The sequence below is a fragment of the Mixophyes fleayi genome, chromosome 8, assembly GCF_038048845.1.
Source record: "Mixophyes fleayi isolate aMixFle1 chromosome 8, aMixFle1.hap1, whole genome shotgun sequence".
NCBI lineage: Eukaryota > Metazoa > Chordata > Amphibia > Anura > Limnodynastidae > Mixophyes > Mixophyes fleayi.
This window is the reverse complement of record NC_134409.1, coordinates 137,590,118-137,618,077: the sequence shown is the minus strand read 5'-3', so window position 1 is coordinate 137,618,077 and position 27,960 is coordinate 137,590,118. Positions and strand designations below refer to the sequence as shown.

The window sequence follows — 27,960 nt, the reverse complement described above, 5'->3', positions numbered from 1 at the left end:
GACATTTCCTATAGGCTTCTCTGACACGATGAGTGTTTGGCTACATTGTATCCAGGGCCTTTGTTCCATTGTACAACATCTGTGTGAAGTCTCTTCCTACAATAGACGGTTCTGTGCAGCTGTATCTGACAGTCCCTGAGATGCTGCTTATTATAGCTCAGGGGAAGGGGGGGGGACGGTTACACTTCCACCCCCATACACCTCATTATGTGATCGTTTCCCCCTCCCCCACTACCAGAGCAACGAGGAGATAATATTACAATCACAAAATAATTTTATTATTATGATTTCTGTACAGTGAATTAAAGGAGTGCACATATTATCCTCATCATTGGTCCCTTAGTTCTGTGTCCGTGGCCCCTTGGGCTCCTCACTGCGATCTGCCAGGTCACATGGCGCTCGCTGCGCAGCGGAATCCGAGGTTGGAGGAGGAGCTGTCGGGGGTGTTCTGGCTGCGAGCCACACAGCGGTATCTGTAGCAGTAAGACTGGAGGGGGGGGGGGGACAAGTTAATAAAATGGTGCTTTGTTCACAAAGTTGCTGTAATTTACAATAGCCCACCAGAAATTTGCATTTATTCTCTATACGTAAGTAAAAAAAAATATTTGTTACAAAAAAATATACATGTAGGTAATCTTGCCCAGTATATACCGTAGCTGGCACTGCCATGTGTCTCTATCCACAGGGAATGAACAGTTTTTGATTAATGATATTACAAGAGGGGTGGACAAAATAAGGTGTAATTTGAAGAAGACGGAAGATAGAAATCAGAACCAGTATTTAAGGGCGTTGGTACACCTGGTACCTGGGATTGTTAACCCTCGAGTTACATGCAGACATATCAGTCTGGGCCTGGATTTAGGGTGAACCTGATAATGCAGATAGCGGAAGCAGCGAGACCTGCTTGGTATGTCCTAATTTATGTCTAATTTATTATGAATCATGAATACGAGGACACGTTGTCTTTATTGCATGCGTCACTGATGTGTATATTGCTCAGTGCACCTAGAAATGTGTCACCAGAAAAGTGCCCGTGGAAGGTGCAAAATGGGACTTATTAAAGGTATAAGACAAGATCCTTTCTCTGGCTTCTCATAGGTGGTGGAAAAAGATGGCCGTGTGCCCTCCCACAAAGTAAGGAGCTGTCTGGTAAACATTCCTTCTCCAACCCTTCATCCCGTTTAAATAATCTCGCTGCGCAGATTAAAATCTTATTTTCGCTTGTGGGTGCCAAAGACCAGGTGACGTCGTGCAGTACCACCATGTGGCCAGTAGGTGTCGTATGCTATTGCGGTTTGTCCAACTTTAAGTCTAGTGACGGCATCACCTACAGGCTTTGAGTGGGTACTGCATCCTACCATGACGTACCAAAATCTTTTTTTTTTTCCATTATTTTACTTATTTATGTTATAGTTACTATGGAGGAAGATGGTTCAACTGGTCATTCTGCAATGAACAGGGAACACTTGTAACTTTTATTTTTCAGCACTATCATTGGTCTGTGAAAGGGTTGTGTAGCTGTGAGAAGACGCAGTGCACGTTTTATAGAATGTGCCAATGTTTCACGAAACTGCCGCCCAACCATTCACCTTGGAGATGTCACTTAGTCATAGTCAATTGATAGGCTGCACCTTCAATGATGTCACTCAATAGGCTCCACCCTCAATTATGCAACTCATTTGTATTGAATAGGCTCCACCCTCAATTATGTCACTCAATAGGCTCCACCCTCAACTATGTCACTCATTCATAGTGAATTAATAGGTTGCATTCTCATGATCACAAATAGTGTGTCCAATCAGATATAACTGTGGCCAATTTAGACCAATGACACCTGGCTGCTTACAATGGATTACAGACGGTGTAATACCTACACAATATCATTTATAATCCTTTTATGTTCCTGTTGACCCATCCATTGGCCAATCACAGCATTCAAACTATTTTTTTCTGTCCAGAATCTATGACAGTAGACTGACAATATAACAGTTTAAAAATCTAAATATGAAAACGACTGTTCCAGCACATAGCATGGAGGGAGTTACACATTATATGGCCACGCTCCAGCCTTCTAAACCCAAAAGTCCCGGCTTCAGGCAAGTCTACTGCACACAGGAGTGACAGCAGGCTGCGGTAATCCAGTTATTACCAGGGGCTGGTGGGATAAATCATTACACAATGAAATCCTCAAACTCTCATCGGCCAAATGATGAAAAAAAATAAAATGCTTATTTCCAAAATAAATATGACAATTGGAGAGAATCTGTGTAGAAGGAGATTGAGCGATGTCACAGGGATAATATAAATCCACAAGCTGCCGTTAGATGGGACCCGAGGCCTCGCAGAGCCAGGCGTGACATTAACACTCTCGCCCACGCGCCTTACACGGAATTCCAGGAAAGATTAAGCTGCGGGCAAACAATACAGATGTGTCTGGATCTGTTCTCAGCTGGAACCAGAGAGAGCTGAAGTGTCAAATCCTTCTGTGTTGTTGTAATTGTGCCATGAAGCCTCCGCAGAGGTCGTAATACTGTACTACGACACCCATCATCACAGAGACCAATTCTAAGGACTACCCTCGTGGGCATCGTCTTATCTCACCTTGTGACACATGTACGACCCTCCTTTCTTCACCTTGTCCTTCCCCGAGCTCGGACCTTTCTTCACAAACAAATTCCAAACAAAAGGTTTATTATTAATAAATAAAGTCAGTTCCGCATAGAGGAGGATATAGAACTTTTACTTTGGGGAACAATATATTTTTAAAAACAAAGCAGCAATTCATTCCTATAAAAAGCAAATCATTCAGATAATAGGTGTTGTTTTGGGACTTTCAAGATTATATTTTTGTTTATTTTTATGACCTATCAATGAGATGAGACCACTGGGCACCAACCCATCCACTGCACAGCTGAGATAGTTTTGTTACCCCAGAAAACACGCGTTGAATCCATATAACTTTATTTACTCACATAAAGGATTAATCTTACATTCGGGTAAACCCAATAATGTTTCATGAAGCAGAGTAAGGGGGATGATCACTAAGTCTGTGGTATTCAGTGTAGATGGGGGAAGGGGAGACTGTTTACCAGAGATCAAAGCACAGGACACTCACCGGGTTAGAAGCTTCGTCTGCGCTGTGATGGGTGGTCCACCAATCAGAGGTCCACTCCCAGGCGTTCCCCACCATGTTATAAAGGCCATAGCCATTAGCCGGGAACGCGGTGACCTGCGGGAAGACTCGCACAATGAGGGACCACTGCTCAGCAAGCGGAAAATACTAATTTCAGGCCGTGCTGGACGAAATGGGAAATCTTGCCATACATTTATAAAGGATATAAACATTGCACACCGAGTACCTGCTATGCACTTATAAACATGGCAGAAAATACACCCCCAGCCCTTGGCGTGCGGAAGAGGTACGCGATACAGAAAATGTTTATCCACCGATGTGGTGCTTGCTGTTTTCAGGGATATGTGTGCAAAATAGTCCTCTGTCCCCCCCTCCCCAGATGGAAGGAGCTGTAAGAGGGGGCAAAATATAACTTACTGTTGCAGACAGCATAAAATACTATTAATATACACTGTACAATGTATCTATAAATTGCAATTTCCTTTGAACACATGGACAATATAAACAAACATTGGATGATTGCCAGGTTCCCAGGACGGATACAGGTCCGCCAACCGGAACAGATCGCGTACAAGAGGGGGGCCGCAGGAACTTACCGGCGCAGTCTGCACGTATCCATCCGCTCCAGTGTTGGCGTCTGGGAAATCTCCTTGCCAGACATTAGCAAAATGTTCTCCCTTCGGCTCCAGCTTGTTACCCCAGGGATAGAGCCTTAGGAAAGAGAATATAAGAGATAAATTGCTGGCTGAAATGACAGCGATGAGGACCGCTCAGGTTGCCGATATTCCGTATACGTCCCAACCTTCCTGGTTTCAAAATCCATGCATTTTAAACCGTGCCTTGAAACCATGCAGGATACGCCCTCAGTTAAGCCACACCCCTAAAACCCACTCGGCCATGCCCCCAATTGCCCCAAACCACAAAATTATCCCACAAAAACCCAGCACAGTGGGGGATATGATTAACATGATGTTAGCTTAGAAGTCTGAAGGGGAAAAAAAAAAAGCTAAAAATCAGCCCAATAAATGTGGATGAAAGGAATTCTGAGGTGTGGGCCTAGGATAGATTTTTCCACCACCATTAACCAAACATCAACTGATGGAACTTCTTGGGGAAGAATGGAGTAACATTGAGCGCAGTAGATTCTCCGTTATGCCCTGTACATGGTCTGTTGGCTGTACACCTTATTAATGCCCTCAGCAACAAATATAAAAACCAGCTGATAAAATTGCGCATTTTCTGCTGTATCATAGTAAGTTTAGCAAATATGCGCAGTAGGTTTTTTGTTTTCGTTTTTTAATACAATGTCCTATACAAATTTTACGCTGCCCCAGAAGAAAGAAAACACTGCACAGTTTCTGCACTAACTGGGAAGCAGGTGGTAATTTTGGGCAAGTTTTATCGCTAGGCACCATAGTTATATTACAACGTGCAGCGGAGCATTATTTAAGCCACGCCCACTTTGCATCACTGGAAAAAAAAGCGCAAAAGTGTTTCTGCAAACTGCACTTAGACTCTAATTGTCATTTTTTGACCAGTTGATATCAGAGTTACATAGTAACATAGTAACATAGTTGATGAGGTTGAAAAAAGACACCAGTCCATCAAGTTCAACCTATTTTGGATCTCCTGCGATCCTGCACTTATATTTGAAATTAATCCAGAGTAAGCAACCGCCAATCTGTTTCAATTGTGAAAATTCCCCCCAGACTCAATATTGCAGTCCTATTTTTACCCTATATCCACTACTATCCTACATTTTAAATTAACGGTCGTATCCCTGGATACACCTTTCCGCTAAAAATTTGTCTAACCCTTTCTTAAACATATCTATTGAATCTGCCATCACAACCTTCCCTGGCAATGAATTCCATATCTTGACTGCCCTTACTGTAAAGAACCCCTTCCTTTGCTTAACCTTAGGGGATGACCACGTGTCCTGTGTATGGTCCTTGGGGTAAAAAGTTCCCATGAAAGTTCTCTATATTGACCCCTAATGTAGTTGTACATAGTAATCATATCTCCCCTTAGACGCCTCTTTTCTAAAGTAAACATGCCTAAACTGGCTAACCTTTCCTCATAACTTAATGACTCCATACCCTTTATCAATTTTGTCACCCTTCTCTGAACCCTTTCTAGTTCCAAATGATCTTTTTTATAGAGTGGTGCCCAGAACTGTACTGAATATTCAAGATGAGGTCTTACCAACGATTTATACAGTGGCAAAATTACACTGTCTTCCCTTGCATCTATGCCCCTTTTTATGCATGCCAATACTTTGTTTGCCCTTGCAGCTGCTGCTTGACATTGAGCACTATTGCTAAGTCTACTGTCTACGAGCACTCCCAAATCCTTTTCCATTATAGATTCTCCTAAATTCCATTTAATTTATATATTGCGTTCTTGTTTATAGATTGCGTTCTTGTAATATCTGCCCAGATCACCCCTCTATTTATCAGTGTTCGGTTGTTGTTGTTATTTAGTCCTTTATTATATTCATTATTTTCACACATTCTTACAACATGGACTATAAACATCCGTTATCTGTCAGGTAGAAGTAAATGATTGTGTTCTGGGATCAGCCTGTTGCTTAATAAACAATATAAGTAATGATGAGAATGAGGAGTCTGTTACAGGAATCTCAGTGATCTGGTCCTGCACATTGTGTGTTAATATCGTCCTATTTTTAGACTCTACGTACAGAGCATTAATCTGTTCTGCGAAAGCAGAAGGCCGAGAGGTTCTGATATAACCTGCTATAGGGACACAATATATTTATATTACATTTACTAACACTTTATTTAGGTGTAAAATTTGCCAGTTTTATATCCCTCACTCATTATTAATTTATGGCATAAAAGAGCAGTATTGTAGCAGACAAACAGAGTTTCGATAATGGTAAAGGGATGAACCTGATATTTGCAGGTTTGCACAAAGCGCCTCTTCCAGTTCTTCCGCCTCTCTGCAAAGATCCCCCGAGGGCAGAGAGTGACCAGGCCCCTTGAAGTGGCACCGCCAATGCGTTTTACTCAGCGCATGGTAAAAGTGGAGTTCTCCGTATATGTTATGGGCTACACTTACAAATCCCGCTTCACGCACCTGTTCTCCAGGCCCCCTCGACAGGCGTATTCCCATTCAGCCTCGGTCGGGAGACGCTTCCCTGCCCAGCTGCAGAACGCGGAGGCGTCGTTCCAGGAGACGTGGAGGACCGGATGATCCATTCTGTGACGGACACAAAAGGAGAAAAGGATTAACCCAGTTATTGTAACGGCATTCAGACCTAGGAAGGAACAAATGCAGAGAAATATCCCCCAGCACTCTGCTGTGAGCCAGTCAAAGAGCTGCTATTCTACACAATGCAGAAACCTCAGATACACAAATTTACAAATGTAATGATAAGCCACCCGCCCCGTCACGGCGCTTCTGGTAATCGGGTGGTCCTAACTCTAAACAATGAGAGTCCCTATATTGGGTCACACATGAATGTATGACCCAACTTACCAAGGGGTACCCCAGGAACCTCAACACGGCCATATGGTGCCAGCGCTCCCCATGAGCTACCACTAACAAACCTGCCTCTAACAACCTCTTGGTAACTTACCTCTCAGTTTAATATCTCTCTGATTTACATCACTTTCGATAGCTTGCCAAGTATTCAAACATAAAATTAATATATCCTTTTTTGTGTATTTGTGACATGAATAAACAATCCACTCGGACGCTGTTGTGTACCTGGCCGTCTTCGACACAATTTGTATTCTCTATTCTTCTATAAATAGCAAGTTAAGTACCTTGAAGCACACATCTGATAAATTATCTTAGCTTTTCAGTATCTCCTTTTCAAAAGCTCTCTGGTTGGCCAACAAAAATGGCTGCCAGACACAGGCTCACAGATCTCAGCGTGTCATGTGATGGCAGAGGAGGAGAAGGAGGATGTCACAGTGTAGACAGAGCTCAGAGTGGTGTTCCAAAGCCTCTCCGCTCACTACATCATGTGCCCTGTGACTGTGGTTGCCATGGTAGTTCAAAATGATATATAATTAATAGCAGCCTATGTTTAATGGAACATAGAGATCATAAACCAGTGAGATATCAGATCAGACTTATGGATGAAGTGCTGTGTGTCTATAGACGATTGCAGACTACCTGTCCAATAAATTATTTGATCTTCACACGTATCTTTTTGGGGTACCTTTCTGAGATGTCAGAGTCCAGTCCTTCGGGGTGTCTCCAGTCTGCTCCTTTAACCGGAAGCCACCAGGGAGCTTGAGCAACCTATGAACGACATTACAGAAACCTTAACACAACGACATGTTAATGTCATCTCAGGCATGAAAGGAACACGTCACAGGCGAGCTGTATTCTGCTCTAGATGTGGAGCATGAAACGGCCTCTGGCACTAACTGTCCACTTCGAGAACCAGAAAGAATAGGATGATTTGCCATTGAATGTTTCCCCGTCTTATTGTACAGTTTTGTCCTACACATGCTCATCACAAACACGGAAACACAGCGATGTCAGCAGAAGTATGTTCAGAACGTTTGGCTCTAGACCTTGGATTTTGTTGGTATCTTTATTTTTTTGGGGTATGTTGACCCTTTCAGTGCCAAACCAATGTCTGTCTATTATCCTCAGTAAGCAGAGGGTTAAAAAGAGCACAATTTTCTGTGTCCCAGCAGAAAAGTAGAATTATAATTGCTCTTCATCTAATTAGCACAAACGATAATTAGCTGAGAGATGCCGGGGTCCCCCGTGTACACTGCAGATAATCCAACTTTGAGCCAAGCTCGGACTCAGCCGTCGGAGACCAGAACTGGGAGGAAAATGTTTTATGAGATGTTTCTCTACGACAGAAGCAGGTAACCTATGCAGCCGTAGCTGGCTGGCTATGCTGGGACTTGTAGTCCCGCAACAACTGGAGAGCCACAGCTTGAACAAGCCAGCTCTACACTGTATAAATACATTTACGTATAGCTCGATATACTGTACAGAAGCCATATAGGTTGATTGACGCTAATACAGAAAACAACCGTAAAAGGACTGGAACTGTCTGGTGAGGATACACAAGATCTGACTGTAGACAGCAATCTCACCAGGGAAAGACAATTAGTTTTCCTGCTATTGGGGGGAGTATCGGGGTCTGTGAAATGCACATTTCCTGCATTGTTAGGTGGCAGCACAGGCTGAATATTGACCCATTTATGAAGGTGAGCACAAAAACCAGGCAATTCATGCAAGAAAATGGCTAAATGGAAAATAATAATTTAAGGAAATTCATTTATTGATTTTATGTAAAAAGAAAAAAAATAATCTATGGACGCAACTTAATTAACACAGATAATTTGCAGAGATAGCAGTGTATAGACAGAGAAATAATGCAATGCCATCAAGAGACACCATTAGACAGACATCTATAGAAGATACTCTTTACTCTTATAGCTGCTGCATTTGTGTATTGGGTCTGCCAAATTCTTACTTTAACATAGTATACACACACATTATTTTATATATAAATATATATATATATTGTTGAAGTCGTATAATTGGATGAACGAAAGTATATTGGTTTAATATTGGTTTGCCGTGCGTATTGCGAAGCGTACGCCAGGTAACACGTGGCGTGATGCGATCGCACGGTAAAATACGCACGCACACACTAGCATTTCAACATTTAGTTATTTATACAATTCATATTGGTTCCGTTACACTGTAATTTATGAGCAGATAGCATTTGGTTTATTATTAGTTTATATAATATGATTATATGTACATTTTAGTGTTATAAAAGGTTTAGGTTATAGGAAAGGTGTCATGCCTGATATCATATTGAAGCCCTAATCATCAGCAGCTGTCCGGTGCAGTCGGCGAAGAGATCGCACCTTGCATACTTTAGTTATTGGTATTAGGGAATAATCCTTTGTATGATGCTGGCTATGAAAGGAGCAGACCCCCTGGAGAGACGACCCCCTCCTTTGGATTCCTTAGATTGAATCAGCCTATGAACTGTTTACCCTGAAGCCACCCTGTGCCTGGACCTATGGAAGCAAGCTACGTCATCTCTATTGTTCACAATGAAACACTGACTGTATATATTAGCTGCATCCCCCACCAGGGTCAGGCTACTCTGACCACAGTTATCTAACAGATACACTGTTCCATTGGGACCCATGGAAGCGCAGCGATTGCAGCGGTTTGTATGTATGTAACTTTTGGTATTGGCTGTGCTGTACTGTACTTTATCATAATATAATAATGTATTGAATTGTTGATTATTTACATCTGATAAAATAAACCACCATGTGCTATGGAAACATATACAATTGATTGGGCAATGCTTATTTTAAAACGATAGAATTACTTTAATAATATATATATATATATATATATATATATATATACACATCTATATATCTCTTTTTATATATATACATATATATATAGTATCTCTCTATATATACGCACACATATACATGTTCACACATACATCCAAACAGCCATCCACCAAACCAAAAACAGACTGTGATTTATATAACTTGGATTTGAGAAAATAATCTCCTTTTCCCCCCATCTAAATATAATTCAGGCGATGCAGCTGTACAATGTACACTAACATCTATATGTGGTTCCAGCAGCCCTGAGACATGCTGATATATGTCACTGTGGATTACTGGAAGTACACAGAATACGCAGCTACAGTCAGTGATAAGACAATCTCTTCCCCACAGATGGACCTGTCACACATAAAGCTGTTTATATGTGAGAATCCCACTGCATGAAAATAACCTGACATCGTCCTAAAATAGCAACAAAGAACAGGAAAGGCACAAAAGAAAGAAAAAAAAAGGTTGAAACTAAATAAACCACATAAATGAGTAAACAGGAACCATCACAACCATATCTGAACCAGAGGTGAACAAACAAACCGTACAGCACAGAGAGACAACATCCCACATTGTGTATTCTGTACACCCAAGGAGGACGCCTACTCACACTGGGGATATCCTCCAAAGTAGGTCATTGTGGGTGGGAAAGGGATGGTCACGATGCGGCCAACTTTAATACCTTCCTGCGGAAACCCGCAGAAGAAACGGACTATACAATTCCAGGAAGGTAAGTATGGCCACCATGAACGGTTGCTCACCCAAAGCCAATGAGGAAGAAGCTACAGACTCGTTGAGTGAGCCGTGACCCTGAGCGCGGGCGACTTCTCAACCTCTTGTGCCAACCATGACATTGACTGCGGGAAAACCACCTTGTCCCCAAACAGTGCCAAGGGAGCAGGAACACTGGAAAGAACGTACATGGCAAATATATCCTCAATGCCTGCAGCACAGAGGGCAGACCGTCTCCTCGGAGGTAGGATTTGGACAAAATGAATGCGGAAATATTTCCCAATTGATATAAAGATCCCAATCTACCTTGGGGAGGAAAAGAGGATTTATCAGCAAAACCACCTTAACCCTCACGGGAGAGTAAACGGAGGTCATGACACCAGTTCTGCCTCTATGCCGGTGGAGCAGACGGTGAGAAGGAAGAATTCTTTGTCAGAGGGATCTTCTAACAACTGTTCAAAGGGGTCTGCATGGAGAAATGATGACCAAAATAAGTCTGGTTAATAAAAAGGAAGGAGAACTTGCTCTACCTCTTGAAGGAAGGTCGGGATTAGACAGCAGGGTCTTCTGGAGAAGCATCAACAGTGCTGAGACCAGCACCTTCAGAGAGCGGAGGGACAGAGGTAGACGGAACGGATTGTGAGGTAGGAGGTGATACACACCACCGGATTCAGGCATCCTATACCCTATAGTGAGCCCTAGAGGAAACTGGTTTCTTGGCTTGTAATATTTAGGGGAAGAAAACACATTAGAGTAGAAACTTGCACATTACAAGCGGGAGACCGGGGATATGACCATCCACTGCTAAGACCTAAAGCACAAGAGTATCCTGGATCCTTGAGCTGCCAATAATTAAATAAATAAAAGGCAGTTCCCAGAGATAGCTCAGCAAAGGACTGTCAGAACCCAATGGTCCATTTGGGATTTTTTCCAGAAGTCTCAAAAGTCGCATAGTTGTCCTCCCACCGGCACCAGAGAGACTGAATGAGCAGCTTAGTCAGGAAGCTTCTGCGGACCTGGACTTCACTCTCTCTCTGAGGTGGTTTTCTGGGTAGAGGTACGGGAAAACACAGAACGTATCGGTCAGAGGATGAGATAAAAAATAATAATTTTGTCCTGTGTGACGTGTAAGGCTCACTTTCACATGGTTTACTGACTGGCAGCCGAACACCTCCTGACATTATGTAAATCAGTGCTTAATACACAATTACTACTTATTTGCTGAATGTTACAGAAAAAAATAGACAGTGAATGTGGCAGGTGTTGGCCCCTGTTAGTCGTCAGTCAGCGAGAGCCCAATGACAGCTTTCACGCGTTTCTCGATGTCGGCTTAAATTGTTGCTTCAGGGTTTTTCTACCTCTCTAGATCAGAAATATTCCTTGGTCTTCTAACATGGGCTGCGTGTCTGAGAGTTCCCCACAGTCATTTAATACTATTCATGCCTGGGGACTGAGTACCATTCCAAAAACTTTCACCTCCTGAGGATAGCTGTCTTGTGGTATCCGACCTCTATCCAGCTGTAAATTCTTTACGGACTCTGGTATACACACACACACACAGACACACACAGTCACACACACACACACATACACACACACACACACACACAGTCACGGCCTGGGCGCACAAGTTCGAAAATCCTAAACAATCCAGAGATGCCAACAGGTCTTCTGAAACATATTGAGAATGTTTATTAAAGAGATGAATGTTTTTTTGTCCTCTGACCAGAAACTTTATCATCCTTAAAAATAAAACGCCCAAGTGACACTACTAAATAACAAGACATTTGTACACACCAAATGTAAGGGTTAAAATAAACAGAGTTAGGATTATGCCTAATTTATACTGCTCTGTTAAGCATATCTATACACTGGTGTACATCTATAGATATATAGGTTATTAGGCAAATTATTAGTGTAAATAAAAGTTAAATACTGCATTTTTATGTGCAATTACCAGATTGTTTGGCATCATTTTATAGGCTAAAATGTTTAGCTCCCATACGAAAAAAAAACCAGAAAGAAAATTACAGAGATCTGAATCCTTTTTCTAGATCAGGATTCTATATTCTGTTTCCCGTTACTTTATTTCTTTATGAAACAGAACATATCGCAATTTTAGTTCCCCAGAGGCCGTCACAGTATCACAAACCGCCAGTCAGGGTTCATTAGGGTAAATGTTTCACTTACTGCCTGATCAATAGCACTTTTCACTTCTTCGCTTATCAGACCTTCAAACACAAACGAATCTCCAAATTTCTCTGCCTAAAAACAATAAAGATTGTAACATCAGACACATATAATTATATCGGTGAGAGTAAGCAAAGCTGACACTAAATATTGTGACAAAGTGACAACCAACTTAGAAAGTTTTTCATTTAATTTCAATAGTGCAAAAAGATTTAATTTTGCGGAGTGCGATTAAAATGAGATAAAGGGGCGGAGAGCACGTTTTTAGGGGCGTTACTTTGCACTTTAGCAGAGAAGCAGAATTCTGGGCAAACTGCGTCCAATGTGAAAACAGAAAAAGAGTTTTGAATACACAAAAGTGACACAAGTAAGAAAGTCTTTATGCTCCTTTACTCCCAATATTGCTTTAAGCCATGTGCAGTATTTTAGGAGAAAAGTTTAATTCAATGAAAGTGATAGTTTTAACATTAATGGAGGTTGGATCTGTGTTTACACTTTTGAGTGTCTCACTTCTAGTTTCCAGAGAGGAGACCTTGAAATGTGCTGAACGGAACACATAGGGGGTATTCAATTGTCACAGAGTTTTATTTTTTGACACCGTTATTTTAACGCTGTTTTTTTTATCATTTTCGAGCGGGTTAACTTTACCCGCAATTCAATTCCATTTTTAACGCTACGTTTTTTTTCAAGAAACGGTCCTCTCGCGCTCCAGTAGACGGTCTATTGAAAGTATAGGGTGTGCGAGAGGCAGCCGCGTTAAAAGCTATTCAATTGTTTTTTAACGCGGCGCGTAAAACAGGAAAATATGCTGTTTTATCTCGCACCGCTTTGGGGTGTGTTAAAAATAAAAAAAACCTCTGAAAAGTATTTGAAATCATGTAATAATGTGGAAAAAAAGTTAAACTTATGTTTATCACTAATGCCTGGCATGTGTAAGTTGATTTTCCTGTGAAAAAATAATGAAATATAAAAAAAAAAAACCATAATTTTTTTTTTTCTTAAAAATCACTAATTAATTATATTTATGTGTGTTTTTGGTGCAAATATGAATGTAGTAATGTGTTTTGAGATGGTATAGATGATTGTATGGTAAACAATAGTTCAATTAAAAAATATGTTAAAGAAATTACTGTAATGTAGATATTATCAATGTGTAATGCAATGTAATGTATGGAAATGTCTGCAAAACCTTTTTTTTGTGTTATACATGACCGCATTAAAACTCCCCTTCACTCCCCTAAAATCTCGCAAACAAATTTTTAACGCGCGGGGGCAGAGTTCCCTCTTTTATAATTGAATTGCACAAGTTTTCCCGCTGCGCTAACTCAAAACGGTCGCTATTGCCGTCAAAAACCCGCCGGAGATTTTTTCTTTTTATACGCTGCGGGGAAGAAAAAAAACCAACTCATTAACAATTGAATACCTCCCTTAGATGTAAAAACTCTCCACTTGGCGCGGTACGCTTCTAGTTTCCAGAGCGCTTTGCACAGGAGGAATGTTGTATATTCTGGAGCTGATGGGTTCACTTGAATTATGTTAAAACTATTTAGCTAAATTTCATATATCTTACTTATGGGGGTTTTTAGAGGGTGGCAGTTAGACTTGTAATGTTATTTCTGTTACCAGGGAACGCACTAGTGGGCCTCATCCTATGTGAACCCCAATCTAACAGACATTCCCCAAACAAACGCGTGCAGCATGCTCACAACTAACGGGACAGAGTGCGGCAGTGAATCCCAGTTACAGCTCACTAAACAAGTGCTGGACGTTGCTGTGTTAGGGTAATTTGTAACAGGTAATTGGTGCTTCTGTGAGCTCTGCCTGTAAATGTTCTGAGTAGCTGGCACTAACCAGGCGTCTCCAACTATCCCTGTATTGTCCAATTACTGGTCTGACCTTTAACTAGCAACCCTGCCAGTTCCGACCGTCTGCTTGTGACCCTAGTCAATTGCCAGCGATGCGGCGCACGCACATAACCGCGATATCCGGTTGCGCACATTGCCAACAATTATGGTAGGAATCTCTGCTCATTTTTAGAGGGTCGAGGAAAAGTGAGCGGAGATTCCAGCCATAACATCTGCGGAAGTTCCGGAGACAAACGCGTCGTGCACAGGACACCATCAACTGGATGTGCGACAGAAGATTCTATGTGTATCCATTCACATTAGCGCGAGTTGTACCCTGGCACAAGTTAGGGGACTCACCTCTGTCACATGACCGGTGACTGCCACAAACTTTTCAAATTCCGAGTTGCTGACTTCGTATTTATCCATATAAAATGAATCGATGTGGACTCTGCGAGCCGGGCTCTCCCCATCTTGTGGGATAGCCGGCTCATCTGTCCCCATTGTAAATACCCCATAGGGGAGCAGGACCATCTACGGGGGATTAAAGAGAAAGACAAAGTCATGCATATAAAATAATGTAAAATAAAAATATAAATAAATATATATATATACAGGAAATCTGTTCTGCTTTACTTATAGAGGAGCGTTTACTGAGCTGCAGCTCACAGAATGTTCTCTGTCCTGGGCAGCGTTTATAGAAATATTGTACAGTTCCTATATGTGTCTTATTTTCCTGTGTAAAGTCCTCCTGCTCCTATCTGCCTCCAGCTTGTGTTAATTTACTAGTTTTTGATAAATCTGTTGCAGACTCACAAGGAAAATGTCCAACCCGCCTTTATTGTGGCAAAATAAAATAAAAATCAGTATTAAAAATATAACATTTAGTGTATAGGCACGTGATCAATACATTGAACTTCGTGCGTATACGCTGAATTTGCCTTTATATAGTAGACAGTGTAAACGTCTAGTTCCTGACGCAATACTGTGGATATGTTGGAAAAATTCTCCACATAGAATAAGTCCTCGGGGTATAATTACTAAACTGCGGGTTTGAAAAAGTGGAGATGTCGCTTATAGCAACCAATCAGATTCTAGCTGTCATTTTGTGGAATGTACTAAATAAATAACTAAAATCCGATTGGTTGTTAAAGGCAACATCTCCACTTTGTCAAACCTGCAGTTTAATAAATATACCCCTTGTGTGACTCTGCATTTTCATTGCCAGTTATGTGCAGTTAGAGCGTATACCAGATTCCTAAGGCTAAAATATGCGGGAGCACAAAGTGCCTGTTTGATACTTCTGTGAATCTGAAAGGGCCCCACAGCCTTTATAATTACAACCCTGCCCTGTTTTGTCCTCTATATTGTATTACTTTCACTTTTATGAAAAAAGTTATTAAATCTTCCCAATGTGGGACTCTGGAAGGTGGTGTGTGAGTGGAAACCTGGGTCATACGTATATGGACGGTGTCCTTAAATCCTGAAACAGCTGCGTACAGAACTCCCTACAACGAGAAACTATTTGTACCTATAGCTCTAACTTCAACACCCCCTTCATGTTCCCAGCTCTCAGCCAGGATATACTGTTCACAAATCACACATTACTCCTATCCGGATTATACGCTTCAGGAGAGAAGAGGACGCAGAGCGACCCCAAATGTCACAGACTTTTTGCAGCCTTTATACCATCTAATTAGGAGATACCAGATAATTACAGACTATTGGAAAGATATCTTCAGATTTAGTTATGATATGATGGGCAGCCTGGTTCCACTTGATGCAAAGGTTTGTCTTGGTTCTGATTAACATCATAGCTCCCTCTAGGCAGCCCGTTCTCTCTTCCTCATCATCATCACCATTTATTTATATAGCGCCACTAATTCTGCAGCGCTGTACAGAGAATTCACTCACATCAGTCCCTGCCCCATTGGAGCTTACAGTCTAAATTCCCTAACACACACAGACACACACGCTAGGATCAATTTGATAGCAGCAACCTACTAGCATGTTTTTGGAGTGTGGGAGGAAACCAGAGCACCCTGAGGAAACCCACGCAAACACGGGGAGAACATACAAACTCCTCACAGATAAGGCCCTGGTCGGGAATTGAACTCATGACCTCAGTGCTGTAAGGCAGAAGTGCTAACCACTGAGCCACCATGATGCCCCACCGTTCCTGGTTGGCCCATTCAAGCGGATTGGCCGATTCCCTATGGTTCCAGGTGAATTAGTCTTCTCTATACAGATCAGTAAGGAAGGGGCCCACATACATTTTTTTAAAACCGCACCCTCATGATAACTTTCTTTTTATGTTAATTTTACTTTATATTTCTTTACTGAGTTTTGTTGGTTGCTAGAAACATTCACCTTAACGGTACATAATGCATTACGCTGTATGTGTACAAATCCTGATTCTATATATTCTCTGTATGCGTAAAATATTTTGAATTAAAATATAGAGCATTCCCGTGGGCACAATGAGCAAGGGACAGGCACCCTGTGATGTATGAGGCAGTGCACCCCCTCCCAGGGTCAGGGCATAAGTAGTAGAGATGCTCACAATCTGGGAGAAGAATTCAAATGAAATAGCCTCCAATAGACGAGTTGGGAGACGAGAGTGGGGTCTGGTTCAAAGAGTCACCGGAAAGTAACATTTACTCTGCATTCACCTGTCCCAAGTGGAGGACAAGGAGAGTGAAAGAGACATGGACAGCAAGCCTGTAAGCCATGAGGCCGCGATCGCCTGCTTCCACCCTTGGGGGGGCCAGGGACAAAGTGAAAGTGACGTAATTTCCGACAAATCACATCATGAAGTGTCTCTGTGTGTGTTAGGGAATTTAGACTGGAAGCTCCAATGGGGCAGGGACTAATGTGAGTGAGTTCTCTGTGCAGCGCTGTGGAATTAGTGGCGCTATATAAATAAATAATGATGATGATGATGGAGGTCCCCATCTCTCCCAGAAGTGGATGCGGGAGCAGGAGAATGGTCTGCTCTCCAGAGAGTCCGGGGAACCTACCCAGAAATCCGGGAGAGTGGGCAAGTGTGACCTACCTTGCTGCAACTAAGATTTTGTTCTGGAGGGGAGAATAACAAAAAACTATATTTGAATAAAGTTACCCTGATGTTTGTTAAATTATGAGATCACCTGGTGCCCATTCATTTCAACACAGCTACCGGAATGCCGTTGCACCCTGCCATATCTGCACTTTACAAACTTAAAACATCTCTTAATATGTGAAGTTTGAGAAACGGGATAATGAGAGGGCTTTACCACCCAAAAAATTGGTCGCAGTCATTTCACACAGGGGTCCTACAAAAGTAGGAGGTAACATGGTAAAATACACTGCCCACCAAACAGTGAGTTACATATATTTTTAAGGGATGACATCCCTATTACCCACCCTGCCAAGTGAGCCCTCCTGCCCCCCACACTAACAAAGCACCCCGATACTTGTGTTCTCTATCCTATATAACTTCTATATTCCACAAGTTAGTTGTGTATTTTAGGACACTGTGCACATACTCATTGCCCCCCCTCCTTACATTGTCCCGCTGCTCGGCCCCCGACCCCCCCGGAGGTGCCTCGTTTGCCTCCCGGGAGTATTTGAAGGCCGCCCCCTGGTGGTGACTATGTGCGCTGCCCGCCCGCTGCGCTGAGTTACAGCCACAGTCCCCGGTCACCAGCCCCGGACCGAGCAGCAAAAGCGTCAAACACAGACGGCGGAGACCGGGGAGATCCGCCACACGGAGCGCAGCCATGTCTGCCAGGTCACGTGACAGGAGTCAGGTGACCGATAATAGAACGTTGGGAACTATAGAGTGTGAGAAGTGTTACATTGTATACCGCACATTCTATTATATGTTATTATAGTCAGTTACACCAACATATATCACTTATCACATATGTGACTTAACTCTACAGTATTCTCGTTTGTCTCCTAATTGCTATGCAATGCATACAATCTTATATTTTGGTATTTAAATAACACAATACTAAATACACACCCTTCCCATATATTAGGAATTGGGAGTCCCGTATTATAGACATCGCAGAGAGGGTGAAGGAGGATGCGTCTCCATCTGCTATATCATACCTATGGAGGGAATGTAGAAGCATTTTCAGGCCCCTCAAAATATTTTGCCATGGGGTCTGTTAATTGAGACCCTCCAACCTGACTCCTTCCATCCAGTACAAATTGTATCTGTGTAAAAGATGGACTGTGTTCATTCACTGATGAGAAGGGTGTTTTTTTCAACCATCAATGGATTATCTCAGACCAGGTGACCGCAATAGTAACTTAATTGGGAAGTTCCAGAGCAGAGCAAATTGTACCGCATGGAAGGGGTCATGTTGGAGAGTCTGGTAATTGCAGATTACGCGTGGGACCCTCACCATTGACTCTATCTAGCAGGGTTCCAGCACTAAATATTACTTATGTATATAGTGTCAGTAGTGGTTTACATTTGACAACGTACATAGTAATAAAACAAGACTGGGTTTTAGCAAACAGACAAAGACGTATGAGGGCCATTCTCACAAACTGACAGTCTAGGCAGGATCAGCGCTGATTACCTTATCTCTGCTGCAGGGGAGATCTGACACACCAGTTCTAGGAACTCATTCACACACTAACACTGGGAAAATAGGCAGAAATTAATGAAAACTAATGCGACTAACGCGTTTCACGTGCATTAGGCAATACACAGTCTATTATATTGGTAGAGTGCGTTATTGGGTGAGAAATAGCTTGTGCCAAGTTCTACAATTTTAAACGCAGTATTCAATTTTTAAAACACAATGGTAACATTACCATTAGCTCTTATTTGACAGATATAACAAAATAACAAATTAAAATTACCACAAAAAAAAGTTAATTTTTTTCAATTCCTTATTATATTCTTAATTGCAGAAACAAATGACATGAACACTGTGCTGCTTTTTATTCTTTCCTCCCGTAAGATCAAGTCTACTGAGTTAGGTGCTAGATACAGGCCACATAGCACCCTAGGGGTAATACAGTGTGTGGACTCACTTTACAGGAAATTGTCATTCTAATAATCTTAAAGAAAACCCTCTCTCAGATTAAAATTTGTTAAATTCACAGGAGCTGCAACATCTCTGCGGCATCACACATACATTGATTTAATTTGTTTTGTTTGGTGGTATATTCGATTATCCATGACAGGAACTGAATGTGCATTTTGGCTGGTGACCATTTTTATCTCTCTGTGAATGTTTTGCAATAAATGGGGCCCCTACCAAAATTTTGCTATGGTGCATAGCGATGTTTTGTCCCCCACTGGCCATCTCATTATCTGGGTCTGGAGAGCTGACACTCCTTTATTCGCTGTGTTGCTATTTACTGTCCCTATTATTTCCTTTGTTAATATTTGATGGGCATGTTACTCATAGTTACTCACCCGGAATATCTGGGAGAATTCTGAATTAGGGGGAGACCACACAGACTCCCGAAAGAGCAGGCAATTCTCCCGCAAGGTGGGCGGGGACAATCTTTGATCATGCAAATTGCATCATCCTGTCACGCCCACCTCAGAGTTCTCCAATAAGGCGGGCAGAGATCTGCTTTGATGGTCAAAATCGCTTAATCAAGTCCCGTCCATTTTGGTGAAACTGAGGGATGAACTCCAAGAATTCTTTTGCAGCACAGGATCGGGCTGCAACGACACGTGTACCATAAGGGTATGTTCGCGTCATTGCAACACAATTAGACACGGACATATCAGCAATCCGCCTTTTAGTCTGTGTATCTCTCGCAGGTGATGAAGAGCTGGAGTAACAATACGTGACAATCACATCAGCTATAAGTGACAGGTGTTCTTTAAATGCATTGTATATATAAAAGTGAGCTGATCTCTTTGTTAGTTTGGGTGCTATGTCCACTTCCACTCTTCTTTCTTGATTTTAACGTTGTCGTTCATTTATTTTTTAGCGCTATAGTAGAATATTGTCACTTAAATTGTGTATCCTTTGTGCAAAGCTTCCTGTTCCTTCTAGCTCCAAGGCAGAAAAGAAAGAGGAAGCCTCAGGGATAAAAGACTATATTCTGTAATAGACTCACCAGAAGAAAGCAGAGGGAGAGGTGAAACTTTCTACTTCTCTTGACTAAGTCTGATGTTTGTGAAACTTACACTACACTTCTATAGAAAGTGCGAGAATCACAGAGAATGTGTTAGAATTAGCAGCAGTCCCTTGAAAGTATCACAGTGAATTAGTACTTAATATTTCTATTTTTGGATTAACATATAGAAAATACTAATTTGATTGCAGCATATAAACTGGTGCACCATTTAGATATTTCATTTAATTAATATACCATCATTGTGATTTAGTGCATTTTTTCTTCATTTAATGTAGAAGCTGGTTACCTAATGTGTAGAGCGGCCATAATTGTCAGCTATTTGTCACACATGTGGGTGGGCAAATTGTTCAGACTTGGCTATTGAGGCACCGTATCACACAAGCAGAACGCACTATGTATCTATGTTCACCTCCACTTCTGAGATGACCAATGAGCTTACACACATATTTAGTGTGGTCAATAGCAACCAATCAGATTCTAGCTATAATTTTTAGACTGCACAAGACAAATGATAGCTAAAATGTGATTGGTTGATAGGGGCAACACCTCCAATTTTCCTTTTAAAAACTTTGACGAATCTTCCCCCAAATCTGCTTGTGTTTGGACATCTATAGAATCTATTTCCTATCACCTTTGCTACAAGATTATTCCAAATGTATCTATCACAATTCCTATAATTAATGTTTGGTATCATCTTTTTTTATTTTTTTTTATTTACTAAAGTCAGTAACTTACAATCAAATGAAATAGTAAGCAATACAGCTTGGCAAGTCAAAATGTCCCTGATGTAAAGTGTCAAAACATCACTATAAATTCCTAACTACTAACACGTTACACCCACCCCCTCAATAGCTTTAATATTTCTTTCTAAGATACTTCTGGGTACATTGATCCACGAGGATGGTACAAATTTGCAACAAAGTATGAAATGTTCCTGTAAGATGAGAAAAGGCGTCCCATTGAAACTATGGACCAAGGTCCAGTCTCCGCCACCTACCAAAATATGTAAAATTAGACGTTTGCATGTACAACAAGGCTTTGTCCCTCTCCCCCCTACAGAAAATGTCCCTGGAAATTCTCTCACTCTGCCCCTTGACAGATTACCTTGTCCTGTTAAATGAAATCTCAATTGTGCATGTGGTTTAGAAAGGAAATCCCCTCCTCCCATCAGAAGATACCAAATTTCATGCATTTCCTGTCAAAATTGGTGTATTTGCTGAATAATAAGCATATTACATCATAAGATGTTATTTATGTTACAGACCTGCGATCATGTTTCCTAAACAAGCCTTATGTTGTTCCATTGTGCAATATCCTTCACCCCGGACAAAAGACTTTCAGGCTTACCCTGCCCCATATTAATGATATCTTTGCTTTTTTTCATGTTAAACTACTTCTGCTCTCCAGATTGCCTACTAAAATGCACACTCTCCACCCCCCCCCCCCCCCCCTCCGCAGCCTCTTACCATACCCTCTCCTAAATAACATCTCATCTCAGTGCATTTGTCCACACAAGTTATAAGATGTCTTTAGCACCTATATTTTCCAACCCAACATGCCTGGTTTTGCCTTTAATAAAACCAGGCACTCCATCAGCGTTATTATATTTGCCATTCTAACACAGCAGATTAATAAAATACCATATTATTAGCAACCTAGTGCCTTAATGAGGAGACCATTGGCATAGAGATTATTTATTAAATACCAGTTACCCAATTACTCCTAGAGACACTATTTATCAGCCTAAACAGGTGTACACAAATGATAACCAGCCATTAGACTTTTGGCTACTTTGTGACACAATAAATAGGGCTCGTGCTTTATGAATCTCCAATATTAGCTAAGATACATGATAATCTAATACAATCTCTATATGTGGGGAATGTATTGGGCCAACATTGCCATGTATCAGTTATATTATATACAATACTAAATATTGAGCTATACAAGCGATACGCTGTCAACTAGGCAGAACACGTTTAATCTCTGCCACTCTATTTTGACACTTATGGACTAATCTGTGCTGCATATTCCCACAAAAAGATTTTATATCAGTGACTTTCCTTTAGGAAATACTATAAACTCTGATCGGCTCCACCACTGGGTCAACTTATTATTTTTTAAACTCTATATTTCTCAACACTATAATCTCTTTTTTATATTTCGCTTTTTTATTTGTGTGGTATATCTGCATGTACCATTTTTAATGTATACTAATAAAAATAATATGTATTAATTCACTACCTATATGTACCTGGAGTGCTTATTTAGGTCATTATTCTTTTTTCCTCCTTTGGATTGTAGTAAATGTTTGCACACATGACCTTAGCACCCCCCCACGTTACAGTATATCTATTAGTGAGGTAGGGTACTATCCTGTGCGGAGCAGTTTTTCCTATTCCCCTTTCCCCATTTCTTTCCATGATATTAATGTTGCTAATGGGCAGAATAAATTCACCCCACGCCTCTATTATATACATAGGAGCCGAGCACAGGAGTCGAGCATAGGAGTTGGGGCAGCACAGTGGCCTAGTGGTTAGCACTTCTGCCTAACAGCACGGGGGTCATGAGTTCGATTCCTGACCATGGCATTATCTGTGTGGATTTTGTATGTTCTCCCCGTGTTTGCGTGGGTTTCCTCCAGGTGCTCCGGTTTCCTCCCACACTCCAAAAACATACTGGTAGGTAAATTGGCTGCTATCAAAATGGACCCTAGTCTCTCTCTCTCTCTCTGTCTGTGTGTGTGTATGTATATTAGAGAATTTAGACTGTAAGCTCCAATGGGGCAGGGACTGATGTGAGTGAGTTCTCTGTACAGCGCTGCGGAATTAGTGGCGCTATATAAATAAATGATGATGATGATGATGAGTCACATTTCTACCAAACACTAAGACTAACACTAATAGTCCAACACCCAATGTTCTTGTGTGTGAATGGGTAATGAGCCCCCTATGTGCAGCCCCTGTACCCCTTTACCCTCTAGCTACCACTATTTACACTTTTTGGGAACATTATATCATTGCATAAATATTGTGTTAGTAAAACCTGCTGTCAGTAAATCCTTTCAGGGGTCCATCATTGGCACAGTGTCAGCATCCTACATGTGACCCCCTCCCCATCTCCTGGGCACACACTAGAGCCCCCTCTGCCCCCATCTCCTGGGCACACACTAGAGCCCCCTCTGCCCCCATCTCCTGGGCACACACTAGAGCCCCCTCTGCCCCCACCTCCTGGGCACACACTAGAGCCCCCTCTGCCCCCACCTCCTGGGCACACACTAGAGCCCCCTCCCCACCTCCTGGGCACACACTAGAGCCCCCTCTGCCTCCATCTCCTGGGCACACACTAGAGCCCCCTCTGCCCCCACCTCCTGGGCACACACTAGGGCCACCTCCCCACCTCCTGGGCACACACTAGAGCCCCCTCTGCCCCCACTTCCTGGGCACACACTAGGGCCACCTCCCCACCTCCTGGGCACACACTAGAGCCCCCTCTGCCCCCACCTCCTGGGCACACACTAGGGCCACCTCCCCACCTCCTGGGCACACACTAGAGCCCCCTCCCCACCTACTGGGCACACACTAGGGCCACCTCCCCACCTCCTGGGCACACACTAGGGCCACCTCCCCACCTCCTGGGCACACACTAGAGCCCCCTCCCCACCTACTGGGCACACACTAGGGCCACCTCCCCACCTCCTGGGCACACACTAGGGACACCTCCCCACCTCCTGGGCACACACTAGAGCCCCCTCTGCCCCCACCACCTGGGCACACACTAGAGCCCCCTCCCCACCTCCTGGGCACACACTAGAGCCCCCTCTGCCTCCATCTCCTGGGCACACACTAGAGCCCCCTCTGCCCCCATCTCCTGGGCACACACTAGAGCCCCCTCCCCACCTCCTGGGCACACACTAGAGCCCCCTCTGCCCCCATCTCCTGGGCACACACTATAGCCCCCTCTGCCCCCATCTCCTGGGCACACACTAGAGCCCCCTCCCCACCTCCTGGGCACACACTAGAGCCCCCTCTGCCCCCACCTCCTGGGCACACACTAGAGCCCCCTCTGCCCCCACCTCCTGGGCACACACTAGAGCCCCCTCCCCACCTCCTGGGCACACACTAGAGCCCCCTCTGCCCCCATCTCCTGGGCACACACTAGAGCCCCCTCTGCCCCCACCTCCTGGGCACACACTAGGGCCCCCTCCCCACCTCCTGGGCACACACTAGAGCCCCCTCCCCACCTCCTGGGCACACACTAGAGCCCCCTCTGCCCCCCTCTCCTGGGCACACACTAGAGCCCCCTCTGCCCCCACCTCCTGGGCACACACTAGGGCCCCCTCCCCACCTCCTGGGCACACACTAGGGCCCCCTCCCCACCTCCTGGGCACACACTAGAGCCCCCTCTGCCCCCATCTCCTGGGCACACACTAGAGCCCCCTCCCCACCTCCTGAGCACACACTAGGGCCCCCTCCCCACCTCCTGGGCACACACTAGAGCCCCCTCCCCACCTCCTGAGCACACACTAGGGCCCCCTCCCCACCTCCTGAGCACACACTAGGGCCCCCTCCCCATCTCCTGGGCACACACTAGAGCCCCCTCTGCCCCCATCTCCTGGGCACACACTAGAGCCCCCTCTGCCCCCACCTCCTGGGCACACACTAGGGCCCCCTCCCCACCTCCTGGGCACACACTAGGGCCCCCTCCCCACCTCCTGGGCACACACTAGAGCCCCCTCTGCCCCCATCTCCTGGGCACACTCTAGAGCCCCCTCCCCACCTCCTGGGCACACACTAGAGCCCCCTCTGCTCTTGTTCCAGGTCAGTTCTTGAAACTTCATGCAGATATTGCGCTAATGACGTCAGCGACGAGTCAGCCAATCAGCATCCGGCAAAAGTTTTTTTTTTTTTTGCATCCTTCGAGTAACGGGCTTCAGGCTGCTGCTTAGTGCGGCGCGGAGGATGCCGGGACTTGTAGTCTGCAGCTGGGGGATGCTGGACTACAATCCCCGGCGGCTTCGCAGTCCTTATAAAGAGATTGTGGTGGGAGGCAGAGGACACAGACTGGGTGAGAGCGGAGCATGGAGCTGGCTGAAGCCGGGACTGTGTGCAGCTGAGCAGCAGGCAGGTACTTGGCTGTCTCCCTGTTGCTGGCTATATATATAATTTATTATATTATATTACCCCTCTCCCACATATATTGCCTGCACCATTCTATGCTGCATAGGTGCATGGTTCATCTCTGTGTGCATGCAGACTGCTGCATCCGCTATATGTCTGTATAATGCACTCTCCTTGCAGCCTCTGTACATGTCTCACTGGTTGCTACATTGTGTGTCCTCTGTGCAATCCTGACATAATGTTTGCTCTGTGCATTGCAGTTACTCTGCCTGTGTCAGCTAGATGGTGCAGGGAAGGAACTTCTATTATTTTAATAATCCCCCCCCTCCCCAAAGAGTGTCAGTATGTGTCTGGCTGGTTGACAGGTGTGTTGTACTCTGTAATGCAACATGTAGCTGCTCAGGTGAATGCATCCTGGAGAAGTTTAAATAGCTTGTTGGAGATAACTGTCCCTTTCAGAAAATACTGAGTCTGGATTTGATTTGCATTGTATTGCCTGTATTGTGTTTTCTTTTGGCTGTGTAGGGGTGACATTAGGTGTGAGGGTACAGTTGTGCCTTCCATAAGCTTTTGTGGCTATAGGGTAAAGTCTTATATTGGCAAAGGGTTGTCTTGCTTGGACTTGAGAGGGTTCTGGGGAGGCAGAGGTTAAATTCTACACTTTGGGAAACAGCAAAAACTGGCAGTGTACAACAAATGCACTGTGCAACAAAGCTTAATGTGGGACACTCTTTACTTACAGGCCTGTGCTTACATATCTAAAATATTTGCTCATGTAGCTTTTGGTGTGTTAAGGGAGCCTAACTGAATGTGGAGTGTGACTTGTTCTAACCTCAATGCATCCTTAAGGGGTATATTTATATTGCCAGCTGCTTTGTAAATAAACTAAAATACACAGGTCATGTAGCCCATTCATAACAATATAGGTTACATATGGTAATAGGCCAGAATTATTTACCGTAAACCTTTAATTCTAAAGATCCAGTGGATTAGTTTTTTGCAAATAAGTATAGGTGACAGGTAACGGGACATCTTAAAATGCATGTTTCACCTACATACATTGCAGCCATTTTGTGGGAGGAGCCATTAGTCATGACTGCAGCTTGTCGGTTCCTCAGTCGTACAAGCGTCGGTGATGTAATTTATCGCCAGTCAATAGGGGCAGGCTGGCAAACTTTTGCTTGACTCAGCATCCTATTAGGAACACTTTAAAGGACAAAAAAATGCAGGTGAACAAGCCCAAGGTTGCCCACGATGGGACCGGCCTGGGGGGCAGATGCCCCTTGCCCAGCCTGGCCCTGCAGATCAATAGTTTTTCTGCATTCTCCTTAATATTCAGCCTACAAAACGTCTGTTTCCTGTGTATAGGTTACAGGTACACACTAATTGTATCTGTTGCATGCGTTGATTTTGTCAGTATCTACCAGTGAATTGGAGTTTCTTTCTGCAATATAACTCGTTAGATTTACAGATGGGGAATTTGATGTGTAAAAGGTAAAATTAATTCTGCATGATGCTATGTCTGAACTATTTATGAATAAATGCCACCTAATGGTGAGGCTGCCCAGGTCAATCTGGTGCCCATGTGCCCTCTCTTGGATACCATCTTCCAGTCTGATGCTTTCCCAGCACGTATAGCCTCTTGCATAATCTCATTATAATTTGTTTGCTTAAGGAAATAAAGAAAGTAAAGGAGAAATGGTGGAAGCAAGAGACAGAAGTTGACTTGTTCTGTGGCCTCTAGTGTCTGCTGCCTCTGGAAAGGTTCTAGTCAACACGTCGTACAACGGGCACCACAGCCGCCCACGGGCACCACCGCCGCCCATGCCTTCTCTACATAGAATGTAACCATTTGTTTTATGGTGCATGTTGGACCAATGAAGCTAAATCTGTTTCCTATGGGTTGAAATGAACTTGTTAAACTGATGTGAAAATAATAAAGGTTGCTAGTCTACTATTGTATGTCTTGTAGTAGTAGATTGAAAATCTGTATAGGGATTTGGATGAATGGTTGACTGCCTAACCCGTATTGGGTCTCTGACAAGCTGCTCTTAGCCGGGACCTGAGATTGGCAGCTCCGCACACTCTGAATATTGTCCAGGAGCGTCTGACAAACGGGGAAACCACTCCAGACACTCAACTAGTTGGCAGTGATGGTTGTCTAAGATTATCAGATACTGGAATTGCTAAGAAGTATTTAGTCTTGGTGGCTTCGTACAACTGCCAAACAACCTCATCCAATGAACAATCTGGTTTACACGCATTTGGCGAAACTGTGTTGGACAGATTCCGCTGTAAACCGCCAGGCTGGATTGCAGGAATAGTCCCTCGATTTTTAAAAGTCAAGCAATGATCTTACACATGCAGTAATGGAGTCCATGGTTTTACCTGCCTTTCTACCAGACCCTATTTGGTACGATGTGTAGGCGCTCAAGCTGACATCATCACCATTTATT

General features: G+C 43.4%; 2 protein-coding genes across 2 annotated transcripts in view; one reads left to right on the top strand and one right to left on the bottom strand.

Annotated features, from left to right (window-relative positions):
- Positions 1-256: 256 nt before the first annotated feature.
- Positions 257-18,065, bottom strand: SUMF1 (sulfatase modifying factor 1). The gene is made up of 9 exons (XM_075183750.1): positions 17,827-18,065; positions 14,640-14,813; positions 12,436-12,510; positions 7,326-7,408; positions 6,233-6,355; positions 3,730-3,844; positions 3,116-3,229; positions 2,602-2,661; positions 257-487 (listed from the first exon to the last, which is right to left on the bottom strand). The coding sequence occupies exons 1-9, from the start codon at positions 18,040-18,042 to the stop codon at positions 389-391; spliced, it is 1,059 nt and encodes a 352-aa protein (XP_075039851.1). The 5' UTR covers positions 18,043-18,065; the 3' UTR covers positions 257-388.
- Positions 18,066-25,401: 7,336 nt separating this feature from the next.
- Positions 25,402-27,960, top strand: part of ITPR1 (inositol 1,4,5-trisphosphate receptor type 1) — a 74,760-nt gene continuing 72,201 nt past the window's right edge. Inside the window, 1 exon segment of the mRNA XM_075184205.1 lies at positions 25,402-25,511. The gene's annotated coding sequence lies outside the window, so the exon portion shown is untranslated.

Excerpts from the sequence above, each read along its gene's own strand:
- SUMF1 (XM_075183750.1), bottom strand. The coding sequence starts at position 18,042 with ATGGCTGCGCTCCGTGTGGCGGATCTCCCCGGTCTCCGCCGTCTGTGT. Across the intron at positions 14,814-17,826 it reads GGGCCGAGCAGCGGGACAAT|ATGGTCCTGCTCCCCTATGG; the intron begins GTAAGGAGGGGG and ends AATCCCCCGTAG. Across the intron at positions 2,662-3,115 it reads CAGACGAAGCTTCTAACCCG|AAAGGTCCGAGCTCGGGGAA; the intron begins GTGAGTGTCCTG and ends TTGTTTGTGAAG.